This window comes from Cupressus sempervirens, chromosome 6 (genome assembly GCF_028749045.1).
Source record: "Cupressus sempervirens isolate cs-2001-9-10 chromosome 6, ASM2874904v1, whole genome shotgun sequence".
NCBI classification, from domain to species: Eukaryota; Viridiplantae; Streptophyta; class Pinopsida; order Cupressales; family Cupressaceae; genus Cupressus; species Cupressus sempervirens.
This window is the reverse complement of record NC_143123.1, coordinates 251,639,325-251,662,096: the sequence shown is the minus strand read 5'-3', so window position 1 is coordinate 251,662,096 and position 22,772 is coordinate 251,639,325. Positions and strand designations below refer to the sequence as shown.

At 33.9% G+C, this 22,772-nt stretch overlaps 1 protein-coding gene across 2 annotated transcripts in view; it reads left to right on the top strand.

The window, feature by feature from the left end:
• Nucleotides 1–22,772, top strand: part of LOC149552192 (azadirone synthase LFS-like) — a 326,324-nt gene that overhangs the window by 256,158 nt on the left and 47,394 nt on the right. For both annotated transcript variants that reach the window (XM_089787692.1, XM_089787693.1), the window contains exon 9: nt 20,595–20,640. In XM_089787692.1, coding sequence (XP_089643818.1) covers nt 20,595–20,640 — 46 coding nt within the window. The remainder of the gene's footprint in view (nt 1–20,594; nt 20,641–22,772) is intronic.

The following is a 22,772-nucleotide window of genomic DNA, read 5'->3' as shown; positions in this document are numbered from 1 at the left end:
CCAAAGTAAAACAGTTGCTCACATTGGCTTGAAAGAACATAGTGCTCATCTCCGACTGGCTCAAATGACCTTGTATTAATCATTGTAAATTCACTATCATGTTCAATAATAGTCCTATCAGGATCATTTTGATTAAGCCGTAGCTTGTACCATTTGACAACAAATAGAACTATTTTGAATGAATTAAAGTCGCACTCAATTATATCATCCAAAATTCTATAGTATCGATTTTCAAATTGTTGAAGATGTATGTCAATTTTAGACAAAATATTGATGACCGCGAAGACTGCACTTATCAAAGAATCACATGTTTTCTTCGTTTCATCTGACTTTTTTATGCGAAATTTACGACCATGATAGTACATAGCTTTGTGGTGTTTGACTTGCAATTTTTCAAACATGTCAAGGTTATTTGCATCGATCTATGAGTTGATATTAAACTTATGGCTCATGATTAGTAATCTTCTGCGTACTTTTGTATCTCTTAAGCCATATACCAGATCAAGTACCATCTGCGTAACATTGGGATCTCCATTACGATGAACTTCTTTAACCAACGATGCAACACTTTCCCATGTTAGTGAGCGACCATTTTCTTGAGACTATTCAATCCATATCGTCATCCAATCAAGATTGTTTGCAATATACAAATGTAGTGCATCTCACTCACGAACAACTATAAAGAAAACAATTAGACTAGTTAGAAACAACTTATATTGATGATGGATAAGAATTAATAAACTATAAAAAAATAACTTATAATTACCTATCAATCTCCTCAATCTACCTTTCCCTATCAAGTACTCCCCTTTGAATTTGTCATTAGAGTTGGGATCTCAAATGCGATCTACATAGATATTTGCTGCAAACTTTGGAAGATATTCACTAATGTACACCATGGTCTGGTATACCATATATACCTCTATCATAGAACCCTCAGGATGTGCTCTTTGTCGAATCAAGCCCTTCATAAATTTCAAGTGCCTTTCAACCATACACATTAACCTAATTTGTACAAGTCCACACAGTTTAATCTCCTCAACTTGATGTATGAGGTAGTATTCTTGAGCATTGAAAAAGGTTGAAGGTAAACACTTTGGCATTTCACACAAGCTCTGGAATTCTTTTCTCTTCCAATATTTTATATCTTTTTTTATCAATTTCTTTAGATGATAACCACCTAAAAGATATTCAACACGCAAGAACATATAAACGAGATTTCAGATAAAATTATACAAATCTAAGAAAAAACACTTTTAACCTCGTGTATTTTCCAAGGGCGTATATAACTTGTTTAATATTGTTGTCAAATTGGTGTGGGAGGGATAGAGGTAGGACGTATTGCAATCATTAAAAAATAATCATTTCAATATATTGTTAAATAATGCAATAGGTAGTACATTCAATTTTACAAATATACTATAAATAGAGAACATGACTTACCTTGATGAAGGTATGCCAATCATGTGTTTTCAACCCTGATCAAAAATCACCTATCTTTGATAGAAGAGTGCTTATATTTGCATCAAATCCTGTTGGAAATTTTTTTTTTAATGACTTCTTTTAATGCATCACTTTGTTGCTCCATTAATAACCAAGGAAGGGCACTTGTATTTATGCGGTCCCCATTGCTATTTGATTCAATGAAATCTTTTAATGCATGATTGGATTCATGAATATCAATACAAATTTTGACAATTATTTCTCTATTACACCTTCCATCCAATATTTTCCATACTATTTCTTACATTCTTTCCAATATGCATAGAATTAAACAAATGCATGATTGGGAGATCCTTATAATATGACAACCTACTAAAATGAGTAGGATAACTTTTTATTCCTCTAAGAAGTTGGTCATTGATGCCTTGACGGCCTTCATGAGCATCAAGTACATCATCAGTAAATATAAGATAATATCAAAATACAAATTTTAAACTTTGAACAACAAATTGGACATTACCTCAATGATTTAGTCGATTGTATTCCACATTCCATAAATTAGGTGTCATTCTTCATAACCTTGATGATGTCTCTTCTTTCCCATTATAAAGATATTTTTTGGTAATTCAATACTTATGATTATTGTATAGAAAGTGCCTAAACTCATCGAACACCTGTTTTCCTAAACTTCTTGAATGACAAGATTTCATCTTCAGACCACAAACTAGACATGCGAATTTTTCCTTTGTCTGGAGACCTAAAAGATCATGTACAATTATCATGCACATCTTAAGCTTACAATAAGTAATGTGTAAACACTATAACAGACCAAAAATATGTAATCTTAACAATATAACATACCACAAAAATGAGTTAGCCCAGGGGCATCATGTATTGTCTATATAAGCATTGCATGGAATTGAAATTGTCAATGTCCTATTGGTCTAGAGATGTCATACATAGTGATGCCATTCCATAACTTCAACAACTTGTCAATTTGGGATTCAATATACACGTTCATATCTTTAACTTGGTACTTACCTAGTAATTGAATGAACATAAACATTACATAATTATTATGACCATTTTCATGCATTGTTCATAAATTAATTTAGAAAACTATTAAATGAAAAAATACCTAGCACAATCATTAACAACATTATTTGCTCCCTCTTTATGGACATCCAAGGAGGAATTTTATTGTTAATAACAAAAACAGGCCACACTGAGTAAATAGATCTCATATCTCCAAATGGATTGACACCGTCCGCTGCCAATGAAAGCTTCAAATTACGAGGTTCTTCTTTAAAGTGTGACCATGTTTCTTCTATCTTTTTAAATGCAGAACCATTCGTAGGTATTCGCATAATGTCATCTTGACTTCTATTGCGTGCATGGTAATCCATAAATTGTGCCAAGCTAGTGCATCTGAATAATCATTGAAGACATGGAATAATGAGAATATACCAAAGAACCTTGTGAGACACCTTTTTGTTATTTGATTTGACCGATATCTACTACTATGACAATCAGGGCATTCTGTTGCAAATTCATGTTGTTTATGATATAGAATGTGATCATTGGGAAATGCATGTATTGTCTGATACTTCATTCCAATCTGATTCATAATGGTAGATAATTCTCAGTACGAATGAGGCAAAATGTTTGATGGTGGTAACAAAAACTCATCTATCAACCTACAACAACAAATATGCATTGTTAATATAATGAATAGTAATTGTATGCTATCATTGAAGATGACAAAAAATGACATACCTTAGCATACGTGACATTGCTACATTGGATAAACCATTCATAACCTTTAAGTTCACCAACAACACTATAGCCGAGAGAAGAGTTGTTTAGGAGCCTTCATATAGGGGCTCGTGTGCCTTCTCAAGTAAAGGTATATCAAGACCATCTTCATCATTATTATCAGATGCGCTAATACCATCATTGTGAGCCTCTTCATCACTTGCTCCAATACCATCTTCTTCAATCATGTCCTCTAGCACATTATCATCTTCTTCCATGAGAGTGTTATCCTCAACTTGGATACTCACACCTCCATGTTCCTCCAGTAGAAAATCCACATTTAGCAATGGACGAAAATCATGGCCACCTTCAACATGACCACGTTGCATACAATAACCGCGCTATTGTGATTAGAATTCTTCGATTCTTTAAGCCCTTACACTTTTTGCAAGGACAATTGCATTTATCAGCTTTTCTTTGGAACTGAGACCACAATGTAGCTATTGTCTCGTTATTTTGTTCTGGGTTCATATTGTTAGACATGGTCTTTTTTCACAGGAAAATATATCTGCAAATAAATTGGACATGTTGTACTTAATGTTTATATCTGCACATATGGTTTTGAAAGAAAAATTTGATCTAACTAATGTGTATATTATCTACAAAAAAATTGAACATTTTGTACTTAATTTTTATATCTGCACATATGGTTTTCAAAGAAAAATTTGGTGTATGTGTTCTCTAATTGTAACAACACTTCTGCATTATAATACAATGAAGTTTTTGCAATTTTGAGTGCAATTCCCTCGGTCTCCAATGATCCAGAACATAAAAAGACAGTAAACATATGGATACAAATGTTTTGAGCACAAACCAATGAGCTTTTTTACAAAGATTGCGCAAAGAAAATTGCTCAAAGGTTTTCAAAAGAGTGTTGCTACTTTGTAATCATAATTGTAGCATTCAGCTGGAGTAAAAATCACCACACTGGCTGTGCAAAGGGAAATATGTGTGAAGCTTCCTCCTTTTGAAGAGGGACCACGGCCTATTGGAGAATAAGGAAAGGTTGCTATATATTCAATGAATTCACTAACAAAAATGACTCACCACAAAAATATAGAATCAACATGTTTTGAATGTGAACAGCCTTTGCATGTTACTACAAACCACTGCATGTTGTTAGTAGGAGGGAATTCTTAGTTAAACAAATGATCGTGGGCATTAGATTGTTAAAGCATGGATGAGAGCAGATTAGAGGAAATTTTTACCATAAATTGAGGTTGATATGGCTTTAAAAAGTTTATTGTTGATCATTGTCCCCAACGCTTAATCATAAAGCTCTAATAATAGCATGAATTTTCCCACAAACGGGAAAAATATAAATAAACTATGAATGTTGTTACATGTGTTTCATCAAGTGTTTAATTGCTTAATGCACTAAGACCCACTTTTAAGGTACCAAAGAATAGTTTTTGGGGTGAAATGTTATTTCACAAAGGCATATTTCGTGCAAATATTGGAACCAAAATCTTGTAGTTTCTCCTTGTTCATATTATCATTTCAAGGACTTAAATAAGAAATAAGATTTATCCATAATAATAGCAACTTAAGGGTGTTTTTCTTCCTAAGACCAAGTGTGAAGATCATTTAGATCAAAATGGATAGTCATAGGACAACGATAGAGGACAATGAGACACTTGATGCAGACCAATTAAAATGACAGCCAAGGGAACATTTTAGAATTGACAAAGTGGATAAACTGTCACCAAAGAAATGGTTGGTTTCTAATATAGATTAAAGATTATTAACATGGTGATTTTTTACAAAAGGTCTATACGTTATGTTTTATCTTTGGGAACCTATTTTAGCAATTTCTAAAGTTTCCAATTACCTTGCCATTTGAATATCTTGATGTGGTCATTTCCACATTCCCATACTTCCTAATAGTTCAAAGAGTCAAAAAGGAAGTTTTGTGACCTCTGCGTTCTCTCGAGTCTTGCCAAAGGCATGTTGCAAGTTTCTTCAAGGGAGTTTAATAAATGAAGAATTTAACCTTAGTGAGATAATACACACAGTTAGTGTTTTCATTATCTGCTAAAGCTTTATGTCTGTAATATCATGGCAGTTGGTATTTGTGCACAATTAATGGAAAACTGTATTGGAAGGAAACTCAGACCCAAATAGGAAGACACATATAGGATAAGACTTTTTTTCCTTTTGTTTCAAGGATCTTTGAACATGGAAATGCATTTACTTTGGAATGGATGGAGTTGAAAATAATTTTATAGAGGTTATCATTCTCCAGCAATACAAGACCATGCAAATATGACTTCAACCTATATGAAGATTGTCAAAATTTATGCTATTTCATGGAGCTGCTAAACACCACATAACATGTAGGGTATCAAGAACTCATACACTTAGTATGTTTTCTATATCATTTCTATCCTCAACAAAGACTAGATAGTAAGTTTTCCTTATTTGTTTTCTTGAAGTCCATGGTAGCATTTTCTTTTGGTGAAACAAAGTTGCTCTTCATGGTATTGTGCCTAGATGGATAACCTTCACTAGGTATCTTTGAACTATGCTTTATTCACACCCAGTGATGGTGTTATTGACCCCAACCAGACTTTGTCTGCATTAATGTGTTTCATGCAGATGGGTCCCCCTTTCTTTGCAAATGTAGTAATTAATAATATCAAGTTTCCACAATCCATTGTTAATGATGATGTTGCTTCTGGATTCGATTGTTGATAAAAAAACTTACACAATCGAATCCAAATGTAGTAATGTTTAGGTGACAATGCTTCTTGGAAAGAAAACATGTCATTATTATATTGATGAAAAGTTTTGGATGGTTTGATTGTCAAGTATAATACCATAAAGTTAAGAGACAACATTCTTATGAAGCTAAATGTGATATAGGTTTTAAAATCATAAATCATGGAATGAGTGTCTAAAAGACATTAATGCACAGTGAGTAGAAATAGATCTTGAAGACCATAGAAGGTAAAATACAAAACAATTAAAGGCTACGAGACTGTCACAATGAGGATAGTCACATATTATCTTTTATTGTTGCCATCAAATATAGTGGTTTGTTTGAAATTGCATCAGTGGGAACATGTTTGCCTAAGGATGATGGTGTCAGCAATGGAACCTTATTGTTAGCTTGGAAGGCTATGTGTTAGATCTACCAATCTACTCATTATGGAGATTTTTGCTATATTATCAATGACCTTCCCATAGGAGATTACTTTTCGGACCTTATTTTGCAAAGATAGTATTTACCAATGGGCCTCTTGGAATAAGTGTTTTTATGTGTTCATACGAGATAATAAAATCTTGTCAGAATTAGATATATATGTATATATAGGTTCAAATAGTCCACTTGTTTTGACGAATACAAAGGCAATGATTGCTAGAGATTAATATTAAAAATAAGAGTACAGAAAATTGTTTATGAATCCCCATCTTAGCAATGGAAATTTGTTAAGAAGCTTGAGATAAAATAGAGAGCTGAAGGTGTTCATCATGTTCTTGGACTTGCTGGAGCACAAATGCACATAATGAGTAAAGTATGGAAAGTGTTGTAAACTGAGAGAAATTCTAGAGAAATTGGTTCCGCCAATGCTAATGAACATAGCAGTAGCTCTCACTGCAGCATTTGTGTGATGGTAAAGCGAGTTGTGGCTTGTTGATCTAGTGGCAAGTGAGAGAGAAGAACACATATTCCTTATAGGAACTCCAACTTCACAAGAACACATATTCCTTATAGGAACTCCAACTTCACAAGAACAATAATAATTTCAAGTTGTGGCATGCTCAAATGAGTTAATAAATTTCTTGTGTATAAAAAACACAAAAAATAGGAGCTGCATAAACTTAAATATCTTTATCAAATGCATGAAAATATTGATCAAATTTTATTGCTAGTATAGTACTAGTGGTGCTAAATCAATTAATACTAAAAGGTTTCCCAGACAGTTTCAAAAGGAATCAAGAAAAAATGAGAGGCTACAAAAAAACTTCAATAGATGTGCATCCTTGCGGTCTATTATTTCAAGATAATAAATTGTCTGGGTACTCTTACTAGCAAAAAGGTTTCTTACATGCAATATCAACAAGAAAAAAAAGAGGCATCTACAAAACCTATGGTTAAGGCAGATATATAAAATATCAATGACAACTCTCCTTTGTTATCTTCAGCCAACATGGGAATAATCATCTATGATAATGGGTAATCCTGTAATGTACAATGGACTGCCTCAGCTATGTGCATAACAAAAATGATCAAGAATTTGAGCAATGGTCTTGCGAACTCTATAAGGTATCAAAATGTTTTAGTATAAAACACAATTGGATGGGATCATTCATTTTGGTAAAAACTAGCTATAGCTATGAACATTTCTGAGCATTTGTTGGAAGATGGTATTCATGGAATGAACCCTATCAAGGAAGGTTCAAAAAGTGCAAAGTTTGACCTCAGCAAATATTGTGCTAGTCTATCTGATTTTGTTTTTCGTGATGTTACAGAATTCTATAGCTCTAATTACAGCATGAATTTTCCCACTAACGGGCAAAATATAAATAAATTATGAATGTTGTTACATGTGTTTCATCAAGTGATTAACTACTTAATGCACTAAGACCCACTTTAAAGGTACCAAAGAATACTGTTTGGGGTGAAATGTTATTTCACAGAGGCATATTTGGTGCAAAACTGGAAACCAAAATCTTGGAGTTTCTCCTTGTTCATATTATCATTTCGAGGACTTAAATAAGAAATAAGATTTATCCATAATAATAGCAACTGAAGGGTGTTTTTCTTCCTAAGACCAAGTGTGAAGATCATTTAGATCAAAATGGATAGTCATAGGACAACAATAAAGGACAATGAGACACTTGATGCAGACCAATTAGTATGACAGCCAACGGAGCATTTTAGAATTGACAAAGTGGATAAATTGTCACCAAAGAAATGGTTGGTTTCTAATATAGATTAAAGATTATTAACATGGTGATTTTTTACAAAATGATAATTATTTGAGACAAGAATAGTGCTTTAAAATGATGGAACATTAATCGGTACTCCTAAAAGAAAGACATTGCTATTGAAATTAAGAGCAGTGGACTGGGATATGCAAGACAAAGTAGAGGTATCCATCAGAGCAGTCATGGAGGACACCTTTATGAGGACATGAAAAAATAGAGGTCTATTATGTAATAGAAAAAGATGCAGTAAGAAGACTAAGGTCTCAAATCTGTCCATGAGCTCAAACAGAATTGTCAAGATGTGATAGACCTATTAGGTCCTTCTAATAGTATTGAAGACTAGTATGGTGAGCATGCAAAGGTTGTAAAAGGGATGTATAAATAACAATGATGAACAAATGATAACTACACTATTATGATAGTGTTGAAGGTATGTTAACAGTATGAATTAACTTTAATCCAAATCAATGATGTAGTAGCATGTAAAGGACAATGGTCAATGAAGCATTAAGGTAGTTATTTAAAGTGATAGACATGAATGACCAGAAAAGATGGCAGCATTGTTCTTAATAACCATATGCAGTCGTAAAGTGGTTCATTGGGAAGACTATCAAAGGTAATACCACTATAAGGGAATTGTCAATAAGAAGTCGTGAAGGACTGCTAGAGCACAATTCAAACAAAAAGAACCATGCAAGTGAGGAGCGATGAAGGTGAAAGGAACAAAGATTCAAAGCTATGAGAAAAATTTAAGAGCCCCATCATTTTTTTTCAATCAAGGTCACAGCTAAGAAACAACTTTTCTTGAGAACAAGATGGATCAAGTGAACAGCATGCCAAAACACTAATTTGTGAATGCTAGAGGAGCAAGAATTTGGAGGGCAGCACAAAAACAATGTTTATGAGAATCATATCTCAAAACGAGGATTACCTACAGGCCAAATAATCAGAGGCAGAGAGGATCATTACATGAAAGTCATCTCAACACAAGGTTGACCTATAGGGCCAAACAGTCATAAAGGTGGAAAAGATTATCAACTATTGATAATGGTGACCATCTAATTAGTACTAGTGCATGAAATCTGTAAGGAGTAGTCATTATGCTTTTAATACCATGAAACAATATAGAAAAATAAGTGACAGAGTTTTGTAATATGATGCATCGATGTAAAATAGTGGCAAGCACCGTGATTGAGTGTCAGTGAAGGAGATCATTCAATAGCTAGATAACAACCTATTGAGGTTTTGTATGAGCTTTGACAAGGTAAAAGAGAATAATCAACTAACAGCCCTCAAAAAGAGGATTTCTAATAGTGGCAGATCATGTACAGGGGATGTGGCAGACTTACAAGTAGTGGTGCCATTGAAAGTGCATAGTATATGACTTAATGCTAATATAAACAAGAGTTCTTTTTTAGTACCTACAAGTTAGGTTTGTTATATAATGAAGTTGAGTGAAATCTTCTAAGGACATATTTAGGGTGCAAATATCAAGACTCAAGCAAAAAGCATGTGATGAAAGTCCTAGTAATAGTAGAGATTGTAGAACCTCCAAATAATCACCATGAAGAACATATTACAAACCATAAAGAGTGATTCAGTTAAAGGTCAAAGCATTATACAATAAAATGAAGATATTTGACATGCCTAGTTGACATGTGATAGTTAAGAATATGATATATGAAGGTATCCTGAGAAATAGCCTTGAAGGAAACACTGACCTAATAAGGGTGACAATCATGGTCTTATATCTTTGTTTGGCCTTTTCCAAAGATTAATGATAGTTCAAAGAATATACCAAATCCAATAAACAACAATGCTAGAGCTAATCATATAAATAGGATCTCCCTTGAAAATGAGACGGTTAATGCTTATATGACCATAAATTAAGCAGAAGATATGCTTATAGAATTATGTTCACAACTTTACATTGCAGTATCTCTGGCTTTCATAAATTCTTCTTCCATTCAGCCATATTAGGACCACAAATGGAGAAAGAAAATTTATTCAAGAGACCCAAAATAGAGTAAAAATGCAAAAAGCTGATGCTTTGATCAAGGAGGGCAACCTTCTTGATGTAGATATATTCCTATTTATAAGAGGTGTGTAACTAAAGTGGAGCAATTTGACACAAATCTAGGTCACCAACATTAGTGTTCTACTCTCATAACACATATAAATATGTACAAATCAAAGGCAAAGAAAAGAAACAATTGGAACTCTATAATGGGCCTCCCTATTCCATACTAAGTAATATGAGTTCTCTATATGATTATATGTCATCAAGTTGGGTACCAAAAAAATTTAAAGAACTTTGTATAGATCTTAACAGATCACAATTCTCCAAATACAAAAGGAAGAAAACACTTAAGGTACTATATCAAAAAACCCAACATCCAATTCTTCATTCAATCAAAGGAAAGTCTCTGTCAAACAGCTACCAACATCTTGCAAATGAAAAAATTGATATCAAGTCTCAAAGAGAGTTTAATGGTTATGGTTTTGATGTGTTATAGATATAGATGTTTATTTGCCCTTTGCCACTCTAGGGTTATTGTCCCGCTGATTTCCAAATGTCTGTGCCAAGGAAAAGATGTAGCTTCCTGAATAGGTGATCGCCAATGTTTGACCTTTAGATAGACTGTAGTTAGTTCCCATAGAGTATACTGCTCAACACTCTGTTTCTTTCCACAATATCACAATTTCTTGTAGTGAATAGCTCCACTGTTCCGACTTACCTACTGTAAAATGAAAAAAAAGGTTTCACCCTAATAAAAAATTTAATATATGTACAAATGTATCATTACAAAATGAAAACACATGAGATTTACAGGTAGGTAATGAAATATTTTACCTGTTTGATTCACCGCATTACATAAAAGGAAGGTTTGGTTACCCCTATGCCCCTCACTCTGCCCCCTCTGCCTATTCGTAAATCAAGTGCAGAACCATGGAAGAATACAACTAGGGCATAGAAAATAAAAATGGGATCCTAGGCCTTATATGATGACCCTTTCCACCGCTGTCATAAAACCAGATGATCATGTAGCCTCAATCTTTGTCGTTGGAGATGTAGCAAACAATGAGTTCTTGTGCAGATTTTCCAACAGCACCACTAGAGAGTGAGATACAAATCACAGTTATGCCATGAAATCTCACAAATCACAGTTATGGCATGACCTTTAGAACTCAATTCTATACGTCACATGTCAGCTTCCTCCCACTCTGTAGGGATAGGGAAAGTCCGTGATCAACCTATCTCAAAAGAGCAAGGGAGTTAAGTTCCGCGGACGAAGGTTGCTTTGTTTCTTATGATCGAAAAGGGCTGCTACGAGCAAAAATGGTCACCAAAGTTCACCCAAAATCCCCAAATCACCAAAGTTCAGCCCGTGAAATCACCAAAGTTCATGAGTAATGAAAAATTTATTAAACTTAAATGTGGGCTCGACCTTTATCAAAATTTTTTGGTCGAAATTCTATTATGACCCAAGTTGGTCGAAATTTCGACCAACTTGGGAAAACTTTGGATATTTTCAACTTGGGCAAACTAATGTTGGTCAAAATTTCGACCAAAGCAAATTTTTTTTTGCGACCAATGCGGGAATGAAATCAAAAAATAAGGAGGATTTATAGCTTTGGTTGAAAAATTTGGTAGAAAAACGGGTGCAAATGTACTAGTGTATTGCAGGAAATTGTGTAATTACATGTAATATGATTTGCATGTGCAAGGGCATGTAATCCAATAATTTCTCTTGTTAGTTAGACCAGGTCAAAGTTGGTTGAGTTGCTCCCATTTTTTCTTCCATCTTACTCCTTTGCCTATATATAAGGAGTGCCCCCTCATTGTAAAAAACATCTTTTGTTGTATACAAGAAAGCTCTGCTAGACTTGTGCAAGCATAACTTTAATTGTGTAGTACAAATTTGGGAGAAAAGTGAATAAAAGAAGCAATTGGATTCGAAGCTTTGACTAGAAGCAATTGTGATAGAGAAAATTTGAAGCTTTGACTATAATTTGTGCCTATTGTCTTTGATTCATGTTATTATTGTGTGTTCAACAATAGAGCATAGTGATTTAAGAAGCAATCGGAGCCGAAGCTTAGACTGGGAGCGATTGTGGTAATACATAGACTCTAAGCTTTGACTATATCTTGTGTTACCATCACAAATTCACGAAAAATAGTTAGAATTCCCTACTTCTAGAAGTCTTTATGCCCCATGGTAGAGGTTATTCTTATAGAATAGGTTAAAACAGGACTTAGAACCAAACTGGCATGCTTTCAGCTAACCTTTTAGTTAGTTTTAATTTATCAGTATCATTGTTTACAACTTTAGATAAGGGTGTAGTTTGAGGTTTCATCTTGCTCATTACTCGCTCCGTGGGTAAGTGGATTTTTCCTTAATGCTAAGAAGAAAGAATATTGGTAACACCTCTTACAAAATCTCTCAACTTCTTGCTTACCTTGAGTTGATCCAAGGAACGGTGAGAAGGGGGAGCCTTCCCTTTGATGTAGGAGAGACTTTGTCTGACATGCTGTGGCTGGTCTACCTATTTTGTGACTAGATTTTCCCAAAACTGTCGATTGCAAAAGATCCACCCAACAAAGACAAAGCTTCTTGAGTCTTTATCTATTAGCATTCTCAGAGGACTTCAAACTGGTTTGATGTATTGCTGAGAGCTCACAATAGAGAGCTGGGAATATTATTTATCTCCTACTGCATATTGGTTGGATGTTGTTTGGCTAGCCGTGAGTCGAGTTAGGTTGGGACATTTAAGTAAGTCAAAAATAGGGTTCTATTTCCTTATCAATCACCTACAACTATTCTAGTTTAGATACACCTGGGAGCATAGTTTAAAAAATTGCTTTAAAATTGCTAGTCCCACAATATATCACACCTCGGAAGTATGACCGATATTATCCTAGAAAGACTTGACAACGATTTTTCCAAAATCCCATTGCAATACTTTAGGATTTAAATCACGAAATTGCATGATTTATTCAGCATTAAATCGGCGCTAAAATGAATGACGAAAAACATAAAAAGCTAAAACGAATAGGTATTTTCCCGACGCTTATTTAAAACACCATTTCATTTTTAATGAATGTCATTTTTCTTGCAACATTATTTCTATGGCATGTTTTTTGCAATTTCAACACCTGTTTGTCAACACCATCTTTCTTCTTTGCATCAGATTCGTTTTGGATTCATAATTATTTTGGCTAACCATGGTTTTCCTTTTATGAGTTTAAATTTATTTGTCGTTTCCTTTTTTTTTTAATGTAGTTGGCTCATTAAAATTTATTTGCCTTTCCATTATTTATTCTCTTAGCTAATTTGTTTGTTTATTTTTAAGTTCCAATAACTAAATTTAATTTTTTTCAATGGAATTGATTTAATCTTTATTCTTTGACTATTGCTTGATAATTTGGTTATTATAAATTTATAAGTTTAGATGTGTTTAAAAGAGTTATATGAAATAGCAAACTTACTAGAAATAAATATGTTTGAATCTAATAAGATGTATGTTTTATATTGTACTATTATATAGAAGGATAGCATAGATATTTCAATTGATAAGTATGCGATTTAAAATTATGTCTTTTTAATAATATTTTAACAAACTATATATTTGCCGACTTTTTGGCGATTCTGAATTTTACAAAATTTTGGGCCAATTGAGTTATTGTTGAGATTGAGTTTTTCAACTATGCCTAGGAGTGTGACATTGGGAGGAGATTATTGCTACAACAAGAGTTGTATTGGTCTGGTGTAATAGTTGGTGTCGTACTACACTAGGAAGAGTGCATTAATTAGACGTGGATTGTCACATCGTGTAATTTCCCTAATTGGATATTTCCTCAACCCCTCAAGTAAAATCTCAATGATTTTTAAGCAAATAAATCCATGCAATGTATTTTGGATCTCACCAGCAAAACCCCATTAAACAACCAGATGAAAAAAGGTTTTAAAATGTCATTGCCACAAATCTCCAGTTGAAATACATTTTCATAAATAATATTTCATTTAAGCTCTTTAGAAAATTTAGAATCAAATCCAATCATAGGTACAATAACTACAAGAAGATTGGATGTCAAAAATGATGAACATAAAACACAATGTAAAACACCTGCACAATGTCTCCAACCAATAATGATTTTTCATCCACTATCCAAGATCAAGGGTTTTTGTCCTCTCATGTGCTGAAAGCTGAAGCTTTCAAAAATAACTCTCCAAGAGAGAAAATGGAATCCAAATCACAAAAACCAAGTATGTTGAAAATAAGCTCCCTCTTCCCTTTTTAAGCACAAGCATATGACTCTTTGCATTCCCCTTTTTGTTTCTTCATTTCCTTTTTTTGAAATAACACTTTTCCCCCACTTATGGAAATAAAGTGCCCATAGATAATAAAGTGATAATTAATAATGTGAACTTATTTTATAAAGTCACTTTATTAATTAATCAATTAAGTCTTTAGGCATTAAAATAACTAATCAGATAGACTTGGATATGCATGTGTGATAGCTCATCAGAAAGGTTTTGATGAGGTGCTCCTACCCCAACCTTGAGATGCCAAGAGTATTTAGCCTGCTGACTTACTAAAAATAAAGTGTTTGGAAACCCCATAGTGACAACCCCGATTAGCCTACACGACTAGCCCAAATTGAGATTCGCTAGACCAAAATTGTTGTGACCAATGGACCAATGCAAAAAGGGCTAATGGTACAACAAAACACACTAGCCTAGAAAAGGGGACATGACAATCCTCCCTCCCCAAAGTTTGCTTTCCCCAACAAATCTGAACCTTTTTGTCCTCAATTTTGACATCACAAAAATGAGGCAACCCTATGATGACCCGTGTCACACACAACATGATCAGATAGGCAAAGAAAGCAGATATGAGACTAGAAGTCTCCACAGAAGAATCGCTCTTACAGTTCATGAAGGAGGGATGTCACAAGGAGTTTAGAAAGCTCTTTAAAAAACATGGGTGGCCCAGTAAGGACATGGAAGATCAAATACAAGGATGGAGAACCTTGGAGACTATATAGGTGTCTACAAGACAGTCAGCCATGATGGCTATCCTCTCACAAATGGAAGAAACATTCAAGTCTACCTTTGTGGAGCTCCAGAGGGTGATACAGTAGACAACTAGGATAGAAGGAGAGCGGGTTATTCTAGAGATAAGGATACATAAGTTAGAAGACGAGATGGGACAAGAGAGAGCTATCCATGTAGAGAAATTGGTCACTGTAGAGAAGGATAGGATGGATGCACTCTGGCTCTTGTAGACTACACAAACCAAGCAACTAATAGCAAAAATGTACCTAAAACTCCTTTGACAAAAGCTTGTGGGAATCACTACATCCACTACTCTAGGGACATCTTCTCACCTATCCTTGTAGAAAGTGTTATGGGTAGACTAGCTTATTTTTCTTTTCGTCATCTGGAAGACAACAACTTTTTGAGGAGGGTTAATGTAGGCTAGTAATTAGTAATTCGTGAATAATTAGTAGACTTGTTATGAAACAAGAGCTCTTGTAGAGCTGAAGTCCCTGCCTTATGAATGTGGGAATAATGAGAATGGATAAATATCAGAAAGTAGAAACTATAAAGATGGTTAGACTCCATTTTAGTTTGAGTTTATACTGTACAATAGCTTCAAATTTATTATATAATTGTTAAATATATTTAGATTTTATAAGCATTGAAAATTTAATTTTTTTCATATTAGAATTAATTCATAAATTTTATTTTTAGATTTTCAATTGATTATTTTATTAGACATAAATATTATTGAAAATTTGACTTTAAGATTTTTTAAATCTATTTCAAAAAGAAATCAAAATTATATTTGATATATTAATTTATAATATTATATTATAAATTAATATATCAATTTACTAATTAATTTTCAATTTTCAATTGAATTGTCAATTTGCAGTAAAGTTTTATTGTTAATTTCAATTTTTTTTTGGGTTTAAAAGGTCCAATCTTTACTATCTTGTTTCAAAACATTTGATTTTGAAAGGTCAATATTTCAATGTTTTGCAAGTGTAGGAAGTTTCACATGATATAGGGGACAGGGGACAGGTGGAAGCTGCTACCATTGCCTGTAGTTACACTTCATGTGACTGTGACACGTTTTGAGCGTAGTAATTCTAATTTGCAAGTTGTGTCTCCTCTATGATCAACCATATTTTCAATGATGTCTATGAAGAGGGTCTACTTATGCTTGTCTATTTTCTTGCACAAAGTTGATGTATCTTTTGTCATTTATTTGGCAGACATTACAGCCGAATTGAATACGATGTGGATGGAGAAGGAAAATTCTGTTACATTTAGTTGTGGTATACAATATGGAGACTAGCTACAACTGTAGCTTCAGGAACTGGTACCTTTGATGCAGATGATGATAGCTTGAGAAAGCATATCCATGTGAATTAGTTAATAGCAAGAAACAAAGACTGGGAAAAGTTCAAGTTGTATACTGAATGCTAATTCCTTGTTAATCATGCAATCAGTAAAATGCAAACTGTTTTTGTAGGGTTAACCTATTATTGTCTAATGAATTCTATAGCAAAACTTGATGTTCTGATAAAGTATTAAATCAAAGCTTAAATGTCCCATTCATTGCATTTTCTGAATAGACGTTGTTTTCACGCTTATTATGCTCTTCGTTACTGCCTAGAAAAACACTTCTGACTATGCTGCTATTGTTAATGTGGCAGGGTGCAAATAATATTTTTCCAGAAGTGAATTGTCTCGAGGTTGGGCTTAAAACTTCTAGAGATTGGTCCCTGCAGATCAGTGTTGACCAGAAATCCTTGTGGGCACTAGGACCGTATCATCAAATATTGAACACTTATGATCCAGCTTGCAAATGGAACTAACCCCAAAAGGTGGTTTCACTGATGTGCACTTCGTTCAAAACTCAATCCTAGTTCCTGCAATGGATTTATTTTCATGCGAATACCTTTTTTTAGATATCTACAAGACCAGTAAAGCTAGCGTATACTTGTGGATAAGTTGGACTAGTATAGATATTTTTGATACTACCTTGACCAGTTGGTGCTTTTTTCAGAACATTTTTTGTCTAATTTATATGACATCTAACTGTAGATTTTTTTAAGTTTATTTTTTGTGGAATTTTATAAACCCAGTGAAGTTTTGAAATTAAAGGGAAGCACCGAAGGATTAAATCATTACTAGTTTAGCAGATGATGGAATTCATTCAAGAAATTTATCATGGTATATAGGAGTTATGGATAAAAATGGGCATTGATGGGAGGAGACAATCAGGATCCACCCCAAACGCTAGGCTACAAATACTATCAAATTCAAGTCTCTGTGAAATGTCTTGAAAATCGACTAAACACACCCGTTTTCACTGCATTGGTGAAGACTAGCAAGAGGCGATTCTGAATCTCCCACTGTACCGTCTCCACCACGAAGCTTCTGAGGGACTTGGTGTTAAACTCATAGCTTGTTGTCTTCCTCTGCATCTTCCATAGCTCCCAGTCGGCATTGAAAATACATCGATCCAAGAAATCATGGAGAAGAAAGATGAAGTGGTCTCCCTTTGGGTAATTTTCAAATTTGGTCTTGAGAATATGCTCCATGTTTGTAGGATTTGCAGTGAGCCCACCTGGCCGTATGGCCGTGAATGTATTTGTCAGCATAACTTCCATGACTTCTGTGAACCATTGCAGATTAGAGCATTTTTAATATTGGACATAATGAGAGCTTGGGCCCAGATCAGAAGTTCTCTGTGGCAGTGGAAGAGAAGTGGTCGCAGATGAAGAAAATGGGTGGACGGTATGCTAAGAGAACGGATATAGTGTTCTTAGGCTGTAATTGATGGTGGATTTTCTCTCAAGCCTACTTAAGCATGCTAGGATCACCTTAGGTGGGTGGATAGAAAGACACTCTCGAAACTTCCTCGGATCGGTGGAGAGAAAGGCACTCTCGAAACTTCCTCAAAGCACTGCCTTAAAATATTCAGATTTTCTGTTCACTAAAATTCAGAATAAACCCCAGGAAATTCCCACGGGACCAATCAGAAAAAAAGAATTAGTATGTGAAAATAGATTTTTTTAATCAAACTTTACAGAACTTTACAAAACTTTGGAGTATATCTTCATTTGTTTGACATAAATTAATAGAAGTGGGGGCAAACGGGAACATTAGTTCCCTGCCTTATATAAGGCAGGGACTAATAAGATGTACCAAAGAGTCGTGAGAGTTGGTATTCTTAACCAACTGAAGTGCTATATGTAGGGGCTGTTGAGAACAATGAGGACACGTTGGTATTGTTGATAATGTAATACTTTGGTACAAGCGATAAAAGTAATACTCTACCATTGTCATGTGTTTTCTATGATATCGTTGTTTATGATGTTCTTCTATTAATCTCAAACTGGCTGCATTAGTACGTAATTTCTGTTCAAAGACCACATCCATATATGGCATGTAAACACTTCCATATTTGGTGGACAAACACTTCCATACTTGGCACTTAACAATGGTGAGCTAATTTGGGTCATTTCAGCAGGAGTGGTAGCTCTGATACCAATTTGTATTGTCCCTTTTAATGTTATTTAGACACTACTTGTAATTTCACAGTTAAATGAATATATATGAGCTGTTGATAACAAAATGTCATTTTATGATGCTTAGTTCCAAATGCATATGCTTCTTTGTAATGCTGATACTTGCATAACAATGTATCACAATATATGATGGTTGTGTCTGATATTGCAAATAAATATATGCACAATAACCTTGTAATGTTGTCTCTGATATACAATAGATTGCATGCAAACATTCAGGCTGTCTTGGTACAATAGCAATGCTGCCTCAGATATACAATGGGCTACACAAAAATATGAAGGTTTTCTGCTACAATAACAATGTTGTTTATTGTACAGGCTGTATCTTATGTGTCAATATCAATGTGCTTTGAACAATGGATGTCATCTCTGATATATCTTTATGTAAACATGCTTCAGATATGATGTTGTCTCTGATAAGGCCAATAGATACTTGCACCAATGATTGCCAGAGACAATATAATGCTCTAAATAGAGTGATGGATGAAGAGACATAATTAATTTTATATTCTTAATTCAATAATCATCTCTTTGCAACTGATGCAATCCTCAATAAATATGCATGATGCGTGGAAGAGGAACGAAGAATAATCGCCTCTTATCATCATAGTAATGATAATGAAGATTCGCCACTTATCACCATAATAATAGTCATAGTGATTATTAAGGTTATAGATTAATTTATTAATCATGCTTTGATTATGCAATGTTATGACAAGTGTGATCAGTATGAGAATATGCTAAGTATGGATGCAATAGGACTGTGATAATATGATGCATTGCAATTATTATTATATGAGGAAATGCAATTACGATGTAACTTTGTGAAGGGCCGATGATATGAATGAGATGGCATGATGATGTGAATGTGAATATGGTGGAGGGCTCATGACAGGTAGCCATAGATACAATGTAATCAAGAAATGGTTCAAAAGGGTTTATTTTGTCAAGTTGCAAAGTAGTCGAATCTGGGAAAGTAGAGATAATTTTGGCTCTATATGATGCCACAAATGATTCAAGGCTCCCAGGTTTCTTTAACCTGAAAGTATTATCAATAAAGTTGTACTAAAACCACCTCTAACAAAGACATCAATAAAATAAACAATATGCATTGCTAAGTTGCCTAATTTTGTGTCTTCGAAAACATATAAAATGTGTAGGAATTTTCAGCTGACTCTTATCAATTTAAATAGTTTTTATGTTTTTTTGTGTTTCCATGCAATTGTAACATGTATCACTCCACTATGGCAATTTCAAATACTTGAAAACATCGTATAGGAATAGAAGCAAGCCCAAGATAAAATAAGCCCCTAAATGCTAGCCCCTACACTTTAGGTTCAATGATTGAAAAATATCAAGTGATCTAATAACAACACAGATGAAGATAAGAAAAATTTAGAAAAGCAGTGGAAATTTTCATGGAAGAAGCTTTACTCAAATTGTTGAGGCCCATTCATGCTAACACTGAACTGAAGATTTTGCCATGTTTGTAACTCAATTTTTCCCATATTTGATTTTTTGATTTTGTGGATGGATTTGATCTCACTTAGTTTTTTTATTAGGATCCTGGCATTCAGACTTTTTATACTATTTATTTTGTTTACTTTGGAGCATAAATAATCACGTTTTCAGCAGAGAATTATACATGAACTTTGAAAGTCCCATATAATGTATTTATTCTTGTTGGAAATTTTCTGCCTTGTAGGTGACAAACTTGCAAGATTCTTAGTTCATTGGTATTGTTTTATTTTGATTGTATTCATTTTTTGGTGTTTTAATAATGCTTCAGGTCTACTGTGCATCGAGTTGTACTACCCGATCTGGAGCGGTACTCGGTAAGTTTTAGAAAAAAAAAAAAATCTTATCAATTTTGATGGATAATAGTGTACAGCAACTAGCTTATGATCTTTTCTATGCACTTGAAACATATGAAGAAAGAATTGTTATTTAACTTTTATCATGCAATGCAACAATTACAATAAAGGGATTGTATTAACCTTTGTCAGTGTTGGGTAAGGGAATGGGTACTGGCAGAGAGGATCATATAGCCAACTAAGTTTCTCATGGAATGTCTCTATCAAATTATCGATGCTCAGTGCTAAATTATGATCAGATCTAACTACTGCAATGGCTAAGCAATTCTCACGTGATCCAACTGCCTAAGCACATGCTCATGAGCATAAGCAACCTATAATCAATGCTCCAGGCAGAAGAAAAGTTGTGTTTGTCTGCATCCACATAGTATCTTGTCTCTTAGCTTGAATTTCCATTCTGACCAAGGTATGGAGCAGACAAAGGAAGCTACTAGTTTGATGACTGAATTCAACATTGCTGCTACACTAAGAAAAAATAGATGCAAATATCAAAGCTATAATCGTTTTGTAATATAGGCAAAATCTTTTTACTAACCAAGTTTTCATTTGATCAACATAATTCTTACTCTTTTGTTTTCCTTTTTTAATATCTACGATGCATCTCTACTTCATCACCTTAGGGAAAGTACCACATGGACTATACTGCATGCATGCAATAAATTGAATTCCAATTGCTTATTGTCATGGATTTATAATACACAGTCATGTTTCATGTTTAAACATAGTTATATCATATTGTAATCAACAGACAAGGTAAAAGAAATCCATCATGATAATTGGTTAAGAGATAGTGCCAGTAACAAAAATAATATATAAACAAGATTAGATTTATACACCAGGATAAGTTCTCTAGTATAGCTCTAAATGGAGAAAATAAAAATGCCTCTCATAGTGGACATACGTAAAGGAAAATTAAGGGGGAAATCTGTATGAAAATACAGAGGATAAATAAGGTAGAAGATATAAGTAGGAACATATAGATAAAATAATAAAGTGATGACAATATACAAGATAGCAAGGAACCTAATTTAGTAAAATATGAAGGGTAATCAGAACTGCATAAATCTTGAATGCAAGTGAATGACGTAATTATCAAAGCAAACTTGTAGCTCTTCTAAGACAGCTTCCTGCTTTGCTTGAGCACTTGACTGAACATAGGTGTAGGTGAAGTCATGATATATGTTAGAAATAGAAACCCTAGCAGACCATGGTGGGGACTACTAAGACTTGTCGTTTATGATAGCCTTGGTGGATTTGCTATCCTTGAGTCTTTACAACGTCACAAGTAATTTTTTTAAGCCTTTGTGAAATCCTTTCTATCTTGACACGTTTAGAATATTCTGAGGGGATTTGCCTATCCCAAGTGGAGTGGATTGTGAATTTCTATTTTCAGAAGTGGCATGAGGATGCCTAGTATTTGGTTCTATGTCCTAAAATCATCATTTCGAAGATTTTTAGTATCACTGCCCATAGATGTTGAAGTTAGCTATATAGATAAAAGTGGACATCACTATCTACAGAATATGGTGTCAGTGGAATGAACAATTGAGTAAAAAAGGAACCCTAAAATGGGCTACTATGGGTGTTTACATATCATAAAGCCATTCTAAGAGTTATACACTAGATATATACTAACTTCTTACTCTTTACTAATTTGCATGACTCTTTTTTATGTCAATTTTCCCATTTGTGATTCTCTCCGCATGTGGTTTTCTAGTTCATCTTGCAGTATTTTCCTGCATGCTCAGGGAATCCAAAATAATTCTATAAACAGAAGATTCATTGCTCTTATCCCATTTATGTCTCTTCTAAATTAAACCACCTTTCAATGAGATCAGTAATATTCCAGAAGTCCATTATTTTAATATTGTACAATAGTTAATAGGAGTTAACAGTATGTTAGTTATAAGGCTAAAACAGCAAGCTACTATCCACAGTTATAACTTATAACACATATCAGGGCCATGGATGACGAGATAAAATCAGGGCCAGAAGTCAAAAGAACCTATATCAGAAACATCTTTAGTGTCAAAAATATATACACCAGGTATTACATTATTATAATTGTCCTAGTGTTTTTGTTCCATCTTATA